The sequence below is a fragment of the Argopecten irradians genome, chromosome 6 (assembly GCF_041381155.1).
Source record: "Argopecten irradians isolate NY chromosome 6, Ai_NY, whole genome shotgun sequence".
NCBI classification, from domain to species: domain Eukaryota; kingdom Metazoa; phylum Mollusca; class Bivalvia; order Pectinida; family Pectinidae; genus Argopecten; species Argopecten irradians.
In genome coordinates, this window is record NC_091139.1 from 33,668,406 (window position 1) to 33,681,650 (window position 13,245).

Here is a 13,245-nt window from a genome sequence, read left to right on the forward strand (position 1 = left end):
ATTGACAGCTAGGATCATTCTAGAATATGTCAAACTCAGTAGGAGAAGGATAACTTTCAAATTATCAACCTAGATGTGGAGAGCTTGTGTGTGACATAGTGTCATGACACAAAAGCCACTTAGTCATCTGTTTTCGGATATCCCTCTTTACATAATATTTGTATTCTTAGTTGTAAGTAAACTTACTGTGACATAGTGAGACTGTTTGTGAGTCTGGATACTTCAGCTCTGTAAGATAACAATAGTAAAAGGTAAGTCATTCTGTGTGCACAAATCAGATTATGGGGCTAGGAAGAAATCACAAAGTGTACCTAGACAAAATAGATAGTCCTTTTATCTTGATACACATAAAACAAACACATGATATAGAAATAACAATAGAAAATACAAAAAGACAAAGGAATCAAACATTATAATAAAACTGAACACAATAAATCCCTTGGCAAGCAGTGGCTGATGGCAGAATCCTGTGTATGAGATTCTGACAGTTTTTTAAATTTGACCATAACTGACAGTTAGTCTGAAGGACCTTAACAGTTAATTGTCAATAAAACTTATAGCATGGTATTTGACAAATCAAAGTCCCAACAGGTAGAAGATCCCAAGATTACATTTAGAATTGTGTCATCTACAACAAAATATGATCAATGAACCTCAAAAAGCATTAAAAAGTAAAGTTACTTGTACAAAGTCAAAAGTACCAGTGTAAAAATATTGATAGTTTGTGTAATGTGGTCTGATTTGTGTCTGACCTTGTTCTATGGTTCTCTTCAGTCAGTCTAATCACCTCCTTCCTACTAGTTTCCTTTTCCTGACTGTAAACAGATCAACACAAATCATGAGATCTTTATATATCTTAAAAGTTTCAATAGGAATAAATTTACAAGCCATCTAAATCATTTATAGCACAAGCAAATTTATGCATTTAACCTTCATACCAAAACTCTAAAATTATCATCTTATATCAAATAGTATTTACAGTTACATGCATGATACTACCGTAAAAACTTGTATTATTTGCGCACCAGTGTAATTTGCGCAGGTACTTTTTAGGGCTGAAAATGCTGAAAAAAATCTACTATCAGTATATTTTGCGCATCAAAAATTTTGGGGAAAAACGATGTCCAGGGAGTCCCAAAATCGATGTATGAAGGTGACAATTTCAATGCAAAATATTCCCCTGAAATGCTTGACAACTTGCACAAAGAAGTGTTGTATTAAGAAGAAATAACATATTAAAACCGCATCGTGTTTGTTTTCTTTTATTGGCCACCTTAACCTGAAACTAAAATATCTTGTCTAAAACATCGGCGGTCCGGTCCGCCGTACTCCGTGCACATGTCAATGTTTTGAGATATTACACATGAATAGTAATCAGGAACATTTAAAAAGATTTGAATCTATTTGTTTAAAATTGTCACAATAAGTAATTAGTGTGTTTGAGATCATTAACAATCAACAGCAATCGGCTAGCAGATACGTATGTTAGCTTGCAACAATCACATTGCGAGTAAACTCACTACCTGTACGGTACCAGATCCAAGATGATGGCTAATAATATTTATAAATACGGTTCAATATGTCACTAACCTTGTAGCTTGTTTAATTCAGCAGTAATAAAATTGCAAACCACTTATTAAAGTCCTAAATATAGGTCAGTTTAGGCATCTTATAAATCCCACATGTGTTTTGACTTTTTGCACACGGCCTTCAGCTGGGCCCTACGTAAGGTTTAATGTGCAAAGCTGATGGCTAATTATATTTATCAATATGGTTGAATATGTCACTAACCTTGTAGCTTGTTAATTCTGCAGTAATAAAATTGCAAACCACTTATTAAAAGTCAAATATAGGTCATTTTAGGCATCTTATAAATCCCACATGTGTTTTGACTTTTTGCACACGGCTTGCAGCTGGGGTATACTTATGTTTGTGTATACACACACACTCTCTACAGACTTTCTCTACAGCCTCTCTCCCCTAAAAAAATACAGGTGAACTAGATTGACCCGGCCAAAGTCACTGATTGTGGCTGTCCCATTATACTACGAGGTGCACAGGGTATACATCTCTTGCTGTCAGTAGAAGCCATGCTCTCTGTCAGTCGCCATTGAATTCTCAGGGCAAATGGAAACAAGACAATGTGATCATAACTTAACACTTTAATTAGCCTTAGATAATCCACTTTAATAGGTGAGGCATTGTTTTTACAATCTTTAATACCTTTTATCATATAAAATGGCTACCATACACAGAGCGGTACCTCAACATTCATAGATCGTCAGCCCCTCAGAATGGACAGATTTTTTCCCCGTAAAATTTTTAAATCTCCTCTATCAATATAATTTGCGCACCCCAACTTCAAATTTTATTTTTGCACAGAAAAAGTGCGCAAATTACACAAGTTTTTACGGTATAAACCAAATGACTTTTGTGTGCCATTAGAATTCAGAAAATTAAATTGCCAAGTAAGTTTCAACTTCAAGTACAATAAAACTGTAAATTGCAAAATTAAATTATCATGAAAACAAAGATAATAATTTACCCACAAGCACAACATTACATGATTTGCATAATGTAGTCACGATATGTAAAGTCGAGAAGCGTTCCGAGAGAAAAATGAACATGGCGGTGACGGTTAAAGTAAGAGAGCTACATGATGTTAAATGGAGTTTCTACAAAGTACGGGTCATGACACCTCCAAAGGAGATTGTGGATGAACACAGTTATGGGTACTGTTTACCACCACAAGCGTAGATTTTGTGATTATGGCTTGGTTTTTGAGGTGCCCATTAGAGCCGAGACGACATTTCGACAAGACAGGGAAATGTCTACCTAGCATATTTTTCGTAAATTTCTCGATTCATCAAGCCACAACTTTGTCAATACTTGGCCAATTTTATTCATCGAGCATTCAATGGAAAGATAAAATAGGCCGCTTTGCTCGACTGCCGAGTTCATACCCTTGGTACTATAATATGTATATATGTATACTGTTAGTTTAAAAAAATCGTGCCAGGTCCCTGTGCTTGCATACAAGACACATGGCATATCTGGAAAGGATTGGACATATACATACATGTCACATGAAATATCTGGTAAGGAGTGGACATATACATACATGTCACATGAAATATCTGGTAAGGAGTGGACATATACATACATGAGTTTTCTGTGCTCCTCTGGATCTGTCCTGTTGGCCTGCTCTATCAAGTGGTTTGTACGAGACTTCCATCTCTCGACCTCACTCCTCAGAGCGTCTCGCTCTGCCCCCAGGGCATCACGATGGGACTGCGAGTCTCTCACACTTGTCTGTAAGGGGTCAATGCTCTGCTCCAGGGTAACCATCTAAAGAAAGGTTGTCATGTCAGCAGTTATTAAGTATTGGTTAAGATTTCTTTTCCAATTCCAACATGCAATACACACACAATTAGGGATTAAAGGCAACCCACTTCATTATGAGATTTGAGAATGATTTATTCAGTAATTTCAGAGAAGGAGCAATAACAAATTTCAATTGTCAAAATCCAAGATAGCTTTTTATCCGTCATAGCAAACCTGGAGGTGCTGTGTGTGACAACAAATGAGACAGCTTGTTTGATCGTTTGAGGTACATCAAAATAACTGAATAATAGTATACTGTGTGGCTTTAAACTGTTCTTTGTGTTTTCTAAAAGTAGTCTCTATGGACCTGTGATTGGTCATATTTTTCTCCTAAAATGCCTTTGGTTTTACTTTAACACAGTCCTGGAGTGTTAAAATAATAGTGATAGTAACCCCTGGAGTATCGAGGCTGGTCCAGTTACTTCACACCACTTAATACAGGGTACCCTACCTTGGCCTCTAGGGTGGCGACCTGCTGCTCCAGTTTATTTTTTTCATCCCTCAGTAATCGGTTACTGTCAGTCAAAAGGTTAAGATTCTCAACCTTTCTCATCAACTCGGCATGTTGAGCTGCCGTCTGTAGGTTCGTCTGAAACAAAAAAATGACTGATTAGTGAAGAACAATTGATCCTCAAGGCAAACTAGATAAATAAAATATGGCAGTTTACTAAATTCTTCGCAATAAAATATGTAAGTTAACCAAATTCTAAATATGTTTAAGAACATTTATATGCTAAGCTAGATTACTGTATTCTTAATACTTCATACGAAAATTCTGAATTTTGATTAGAGTCATTATAAAGTTATTAACATTTATAAATTCAAGGAATAAGGAGCTTAATTTATAATTTAAAAAGCAGAACTTTCAATAAATGTTTTAACGGATGCAATGAACGCAAAGATTAAGTATGTGAGTGTTATGAAGTGAGGCCATGAGTGTCTCACCTGAGAATGTTCTCTCTCCTCTCGCATCGCTTCGTTAGCTTCCTCCAGGGACCGCTGTACACGCTCCAGCTGCTGGCGAACCGTCTTGGACTCCGACTGTACAATCTCAAGTTTAGTCTCTGCTATCTCCTTTTCACGACGTAAAAATCTGAAGAAAAATAAAATCATGATTTTGATATAGCCCTGTGTGGTTTATCTGCACTGATCAAACTGCAATCTTAAAATTTTGTATCCTTAATTTCTCACAACAAAAATTTTCTACAAATTTTTTCCACAAAACATATCATCTATTTTATTTTCTAGTACATTACAACAATGTACGCCTCTGCAATACTTCTAGCACTTACTTAACCACTTCCAACAGTTGTTCTGATGACTTTGTAGTGTCTTCAGTACTTGATGAAAACGACTCGTTATGGGCGACAGCCTGTTGTACAGCCACAACATCCCGACTCATCTGAAGAAAACAACCAAATTCTGTTAGAAGAAATATCTCCTAAATGCATAGGACTCTACGATAAAATCAATTTTCTGCATGACCTTTATTAGAGTTCAATCAATATATAGGTAAAATCCAAGCACGTCCAATTTTGTTCATCAAAACTAATATAGTAAATTTTATTCATCAACATGGCAGTTTCCAGATACTAAAATGATATTGTTTGAGAACGATAAGTCCTACCTTCGAAGTTTGTGATGTCATACCAGTCCCTTCAATATATGACATCACAAAAACTGCCAGAATGGGGCTAACTGTACTAAATCAACATCATTCTAATATCTTGAAAACCAAGTGTTACAGTTCATATTATCATTAACAGTGGACTTGCGATAACACAGACATCGATAAACTGGTAAACAACATGTTTAATTATTTACAGGAAGGTGGAGACAATTGTACTAAAAAAACATCATATTAATATCTTGAAAACTTATGTATTTAAAGTGTTATTGACAATTTGTCACTTTGAACATGCAGGGTATCACTTCAATTCACTTCACCAATGAAGCATTCTTCTATGAGGAAATGGATATGGTACAATGATATGTTTGGCTAGGAATTGTGTGCTGTAGATCATGAGTTTGAGGCCTGGATAGGACAAGAGTCATAAAATTGTAATCCTTTGTCACTTCTGAGACATCTAGTTAATATCATCATAAAACAAAACACAAGTCTTATATCTTTTCTCTATAGGTTTGGTCAAGGGATATTTTTGAGTGATCAGTGTGACGCTATGCAGGACTTACCTTCTCGATCTGCTGATGTAAAAGATTGTTCTGTTGTGCCAAGTCTTGGACCCTCTTCTGAAGTCGTGTATTCTCATTTTTGATCATTTTCTCCTGCTCAAGCCAAGATCCCTGTTAAACCAGAAAAGTATGTTGTCTTTTGTTTTAGCATATTGTAAAAAAGAAATGTTATTAAGACGTTTATTTAGGTCGCTGTCTTCAACTCTTCATGTTAAATCTAGAATGGGACACGACATAACGAGACCAGATGGAACAGACATGGTAACATTATAGAGTCTAACCTGTCTAAACCGACCCATGGAACAGACATGGTAACACTATACAGTCTAACCTGTCTAAACTGAACCATGTCTAACACAGAACCCTGTGTACTCTGGCATAGTTGCATCGTATGGCATATTCTTTCTAAATTTATAGACTAAAACCTGCATAATTCGCAAACCTAGATACACCAGCCAGGTATGCTGGTCCCAGGGATATCTGGTTTACACAAGTTACACTGTATATGTACCAATCATAATGACCTGAATTGAATACAGTTAATATGTTAGAACATGAGTTCTTCAAATGGAATACATTAATAACTTTATATTTGGTTTTAACCAATTTGATACTTAATTTTGTAATTGGACGCAGATTTTACTGAGTTATTACGATAATCAACTAACTTTGACTCAACGCCTGGATACCATACTATAATTACAGTAATTTTTACCTTGGACTCCTCCAGCACTTTTTCGGCTTTGATACGACATTCCTGTTCTGTAGCAAACTTTTCATTATATTCCTCCATCTGAAAAACATTTTTATTTTAAGTGGAATCTTATAATGACTGGAACAGTGTACAAATTTCAGAAACTTCTACCATGTACCACAAGAGAAAACCAAATTCTATATTATCCAGGCTCCACCAACTACTTTTTTTTAGCACTTTAACTTGTAAATAATACGATTTTAACTGCGCATGCAACCAGAATTCAAATTCTAGTCGGTGTAGGGAAGGGTTAAAAGACCCCTATCTGACATAGTAAACACAGAGCCTCATCAATGCCTCTCTACAAGTCCCCTGACTTTCAACGAGGCCGAATACCTGCGAATGTAATAAATCTGAGGCTAGTCAAACTTGTCTATATAGACGATCCAAGGGACAAAATACTGGTATTTATTGCCTAATGGTCTTTGTACACAGGTCAAATTGTATTGAAATTGGTCATTTGATATTCCCAGATACAAACTGGCCTAGATAAGCTAGTTGTTCAAACATGGTTGCTTAGGCAGGTTTGAAGTAAGTGTTGGTGATAATTAAATGAATGTCACAGGAAACTGAAAATACAAAAATGACCAAGATGACCTAGGGTCAAGTGGATTAAGAATTCTGACTGGACTGTCCTGTTTCATAACTGACAGAGTTACTGCTGTGAATGACTGTTTTTGAACAGTCATCAGGTCCTACCTGTTTTTTGATGGCTGTCAGGGCCTCAACATCAGCTGCGTGTAATATTAATTCTCTCTGGTACTTGTCCTGGACCTAAAATATAAAAACTTACTCCTGTATAAGATTTTCTCCTGGTTAAACATGTAACCATATCTTTCATACAAATCTTATTACAAATGCCATCCATTACATCATTTGTCTCATAAAGATGAAATCAAGCATATACTTTATTGTTCATTGTATTTTCGAAATATAAGCATTAATATTCATGTGGTAACAAAATTTGTGGATTGATAATCTACCCACAGCATATTTCACACTACATTTATACAATACAACAGTAGCTAAATTGTTGAAAAATTAATTATCATTCTAATGCCCACAGATAACAAACAACACATTTTTACCTGCAGTAAAATATTTACACATTCTACTTAAACACTTCTGACATATTTTGATGGCTAGACCATAACCCATGTTGATCATACTGACCTCCGAGGCCAGGTTCGTTTGTGAACGATTCTCCTGTATTGCCTTCTCCTCCTTGGCAATGGCTTCCTCTCGTCGTTGTACAGCTTCTTGTAGTTCATTCTGTAGACGAGCCAGCTGCTTCCTCAGATCAGCATTCTAAACAACAAACAGATTCTTATAAACAGTAATTCAAACATGAATGAAAATTAAAAATTCACATTCAAAATGATTTATTGGAACTTTAGATTTAATTTTGATAGTATCCCGTTATCTACCCGTTTTCATGTGAATATGAGGATTTATTAACCCATTCAGATGGTAATAGTAAATATCCCATTTCTAAACTCATTAAACTACATCAGAACTGATACCAAATATTTGTTGACAATCATATTTATATTTCAAAAGCTAAATGCAAGGTTTACATATATACCAGATATGAATGGATTGGTCGCTGTATGTAACAAACAAAACTTTTGGTTTGTAAATAATAAATTCTTTATTACTGACCAGTTCGTGGCTTTCCTCCGATACACGGATGTTCTCGTTGAGTAGAGCTTGGTGTTCTTTTTCCAAATCGTCTGTCCTCTTTTCTGCATGTTTCTTTGCTGTTAAACAGGACAGAAATCATAAATAACACATCTGACATTGTAACATACAAAACTTCAGCAACAAAATTTCTAATTAAGAAATAAAAAGACAAGCAAAAGAACAATATTGCTTTAAGGGAATAATTCTATAAATGATATTTTTACACAGCTTCTCTTGCATTGTGTAGTTAAATTAATTTTTAATCTATTCACATGTAGACTTCACATTTGTTAATATGTTTGCCCATGGGTATATGTACATGTATTTGCATAAATTTATAGAATGCGAAATAAGCTATAATTTCCAATCCATGAATCATTCCACTTTTACAATACCTGATAATGGTTTTGGTTAATGACGAAATTAGGACATGTCCTATTATAAAATAGGTGTATGTATGGGTGTGACAGATGAGCAGAAAAATTGCTAAATACTGCTGACATTTATTATGGAGGAAACAAAACAAACAGAGCAAATTAAAAAGCATGAATTTGATAAACATTGAAATTATAATGTACAATTACATACATAAATACCGTATAACATAAGGATGTTTACTGAATAAAGTAACCAACCTTCCAACATTTCTTCAAATTTCTGTTCATACTGGTTGTTTGCCTGAAAAAAAAATCAAGCTTAAAATCACGTAGTTAAGTCACAAACAGAATGCTATTGACTATGCAATAAGTCTGTTACAAACAAATGCTGACATGTCAAACCATATTTAGTCTCAAACAAAATCAGTTAAAATATTTGGCTATTCATCAACACTATCTTCTCATAAAAATATGAGAACTATAAAAGACATCCAAACACTGAGTGATATTCAATAACAATTTAAGTCTGGCCAAATATTTTTCTTATTCTTAGAAATAAAATGTTACCATTGCCTGTTCATCAATGTTTTTCTGCAGGCCATCAGCAATGGCCTTGTAATTAGCAACATGATCCTGGGATTTCTCTAGTTGATCTCGAAGCGCTGAAAATACACCCAAAATATCAATTTTATAAAACTTTAAACGTACAGAATGAATGGTATAATTATTGCCTACTACCACAAAATTTAGAATCGTACATATATGGTAACACTTTACCAGAATGAATGGTATAATTATTGCCTACTACCACAAAATTTAGAATCGTACATATATGGTAACACTTTACCAGAATGAATGGTATAATTATTGCCTACTACCACAAAATTTAGAATCGTACATATATGGTAACACTTTACCAGAATGAATGGTATAATTATTGCCTACTACCACAAAATTTAGAATCGTACATATATGGTAACACTTTACCAGAATGAATGGTATAATTATTGCCTACTACCACAAAATTTAGAATCGTACATATATGGTAACACTTTACCAGAATGAATGGTATAATTATTGCCTACTACCACAAAATTTAGAAACGTACATATATGTTAACACTTTACCAGAATGAATGGTATAATTATTGCCTACTACCACAAAATTTAGAATCGTACATATATGGTAACACTTTACCAGAATGAATGGTATAATTATTGCCTACTACCACAAAATTTAGAATCGTACATATATGTTAACACTTTACCAGAATGAATGGTATAATTATTGCCTACTACCACAAAATTTAGAATCGTAAATATATGGTAACACTTTACCAGAATGAATGGTATAATTATTGCCTACTACCACAAAATTTAGAATCGTACATATATGGTAACACTTTACCAGAATGAATGGTATAATTATTGCCTACTACCACAAAATTTAGAATCGTACATATATGGTAACACTTTACCAGAATGAATGGTATAATTATTGCCTACTACCACAAAATTTAGAATCGTACATATATGGTAACACTTTTACCAGAATGAATGGTATAATTATTGCCTACTACCACAAAATTTAGAATCGTACATATATGTTAACACTTTACCAGAATGAATGGTATAATTATTGCCTACTACCACAAAATTTAGAATCGTACATATATGTTAACACTTTACCAGAATGAATGGTATAATTATTGCCTACTACCACAAAATTTAGAATCGTACATATATGGTAACACTTTACCAGAATGAATGGTATAATTATTGCCTACTACCACAAAATTTAGAATCGTACATATATGGTAACACTTTACCAGAATGAATGGTATAATTATTGCCTACTACCACAAAATTTAGAATCGTACATATATGGTAACACTTTACCAGAATGAATGGTATAATTATTGCCTACTACCACAAAATTTAGAATCGTACATATATGGTAACACTTTACCAGAATGAATGGTATAATTATTGCCTACTACCACAAAATTTAGACTCGTACATATATGGTAACACTTTACCAGAATGAATGGTATAATTATTGCCTACTACCACAAAATTTAGACTCGTACATATATGGTAACACTTTACGCAGCAAATGAAGCTATTATTGTATGTGACAGTTAAACTATATATAATGTTTGCTGAAAATAATCAAAGTTATCAGTTATTGAGAATGAGATTCAGTAAGAAATTCATATGCCACAAGGGGAAAAGGGCTGGGTTAAAATTCTAAAATATTACCTTGGTATAAATTGATTGTTAACCAAAACAAGAGGGCAGGGGCTAAGAATTGTACTTTTTTATCTTCATATAAGCTATTTGTTATTGAGAATAAGGGGTGAAGGATAAAAATTGGAAGATTTGACCTTGGTATAAGTTAATTGTTATTGTAAATATGGGGGCAGGGGGCTAAGAATTGTACTTTCTGATGGTGGTAGAAGCTAATTGCTATTGAATTATGGAGATGAGGACTTAAAACTGACTTGACCTTATAAATATATTTTTACCGACATGTTATAGTGGGTACTACTTACAGCTGACAGTGTGCTGGGACTGTTCCAGCTGAGACTGTAGATCCTTCAATTCATCACTAAGGGTCTCTGTGTTAACACCAGCGGAGTCTGTTAAAATAATAACGAGAGTAAACAGAAGGACAGTACCAAACAGTTGCACACAGACAACAGGTCTCTCCACTCAAATATTACACATTCACAATTATGAAATTTATTGATAAACGTCTTTATACTGTAAACCAACTTGTTTCCATGGTAACTAAATTTCGTGGGTTTTTTTTTATGTCTAATGACATTGTCACAGCAATTTCTTTTTGCAATTTAGAATTATATGGTTCTACTATATCTGAGAAGAGAACACTTTTGCTGAGATAATTTTGTGTTTTCTTATCGCTTACAATATATGCGAAGTGAAATTACACACAAAAATAAGTTGGTTTTACAGTGAAATGTTTACCGAAGGAAACGATGCATAACAAATGATAACAGACAAAGCACAATGATGATGTAGGTCATGATGACCATTTGTGATAAATGCTGTTTTTTGTTAATATTCAACTGAAATCTAACATACACATATATGAGATGAATATGGGGATATTTCCGAAATGAGTTTTTTTAATTTACATTCAAGTTGATAATCTTACCAATCATATTTCTTCACATCAGCAGTTGTCAGTTTTTTTTATGATTTTGAAATGCAGTTACCATAGTAACCAATAAGGCTGAAGGTGAAGAGTATCGATGAGAAAGTGTAATAAGATCAGGTAATACACACCTGTCAGATTGGTGGAAGAATTGGCAAGTCTCGCCTCCGCAGACGCTAGCTTAGCCTCAGCAGCTCCCAACTGAAGCACAATTAAAAATTAAAATCGAAAATCACATTTGTCAAATTCATAATAAAGATGATAGTTTCAGTATCATAAAAATAAGTATAATGAACTACAAATAAATTAAACAGCAGGATTTACGTTAACTATTTGTTTGATCATCCTTACATTAATGTGAGCTCTTCTCTCTATATTCTATGAAACACATATGTATCATAGATTGATCATGTAGACAGGCTGAATGTTACTGCTATCATAGCTCTTCTGTATTTATTTAAAGATGCTCCACCGCCGACAGAGCATAGTTGATCATATGAACAATAATTGGTGTTTAATCATATATTTATGTTTAATTAACACAAAAAAATATATAAAATAATTTATTTTGCTTTTGGTGCATGCACAATCAGTATTTCATTCCATATAGGATATAGTGACAAGGAATTATTTCGGGATGCAATTAATTATTTTTTATATTTTTAACTAAAGTAAAATTAGAAGCTCAAAATTTTCAATGGTGGTAATGGTGTAAAGTAAGTAACTTTTGTAACTGTAGAAAAATACCTAATCGTTTGCTCCAGTTTTTGATAGTGAAAAAATACTTTTTGTCAGTGGTGGAGCATCTTTAATAAACACATATAGATTAACATGAATACAGACTTTATATCAGAGCTCTCTTATTTAGACTAAAAAAGATAAGATTATGTTTTGGTTTTTAATGTACCTGGCCTTTTACTCCTTCCAGTTCATGCTGTAATGTTCGGATGTTTTTCTTGTCTGCCTCGTGGTTTGAGAGCTCCTGTTCCAACTGCCCACGGATTTCTTTAATTTGGCTCTAAAAGAGCAGAAAAAAACCATGGTTTATGTCTATACACAATTTCAAGTTCATTTCAATTTATTACCAGGGATCATCCAAAAATAAATTCAAACATCAATTTCCAGTTTAACATTATCTCTTAACTGACCTCGAAGATAGATGTAATGGTCTTCTGTTCGTCCTGTGCCGAGTGAAGTTTCCTCGTTAGATTGCTGTTTTCCATCTCGATAGCATCAATCTTATTAGTGTATCTGTTCCTCGTCTCAGATTCAGAACGCTCGATATTATTCTATAAACATAAAACGTATTAAATCAAAGATATCCATTTTTCCAGGTCTAATATCAAAATAGTTCAAATATTAACAAATTTACTTTTTATCTATTAATTATGGAGGATTATTGCTCATCATGTTTTCTCAGTTACCTTTTTGACTAAGAGTTCAAATGTGTCTTCAAGGGTGAATGAATGAACACAGAACTCTTTCTCTTCTTTGATGCCATAACGTTTTCACATCAAAGTAACAATATAAGTCATAGGGGTGATGTTATCACAATAACAAACAGAAGACATTTATACAACAGATTTAAACTGCTATTTCAACCTCCTTTTGGAAAGAAAACTGGAATAAAAAAAATATATGCATTTCTGAGAAATGACTTGGGGAAAATCACTA

At 33.8% G+C, this 13,245-nt stretch overlaps 1 protein-coding gene across 1 annotated transcript in view; it reads right to left on the minus strand.

Annotated features, from left to right (window-relative positions):
- The window catches only part of LOC138325685 (nucleoprotein TPR-like), a 64,649-nt gene that overhangs the window by 28,377 nt on the left and 23,027 nt on the right, over positions 1 to 13,245 (minus strand). The window contains 17 exon segments of the mRNA XM_069271505.1: positions 187 to 228; positions 753 to 815; positions 3,164 to 3,348; positions 3,836 to 3,973; positions 4,330 to 4,477; positions 4,677 to 4,786; positions 5,578 to 5,688; positions 6,293 to 6,370; positions 7,031 to 7,105; positions 7,505 to 7,639; positions 7,994 to 8,091; positions 8,650 to 8,692; positions 8,959 to 9,053; positions 10,946 to 11,032; positions 11,703 to 11,772; positions 12,479 to 12,589; positions 12,720 to 12,860. Coding sequence (XP_069127606.1) covers positions 187 to 228; positions 753 to 815; positions 3,164 to 3,348; positions 3,836 to 3,973; positions 4,330 to 4,477; positions 4,677 to 4,786; positions 5,578 to 5,688; positions 6,293 to 6,370; positions 7,031 to 7,105; positions 7,505 to 7,639; positions 7,994 to 8,091; positions 8,650 to 8,692; positions 8,959 to 9,053; positions 10,946 to 11,032; positions 11,703 to 11,772; positions 12,479 to 12,589; positions 12,720 to 12,860 — 1,730 coding nt within the window.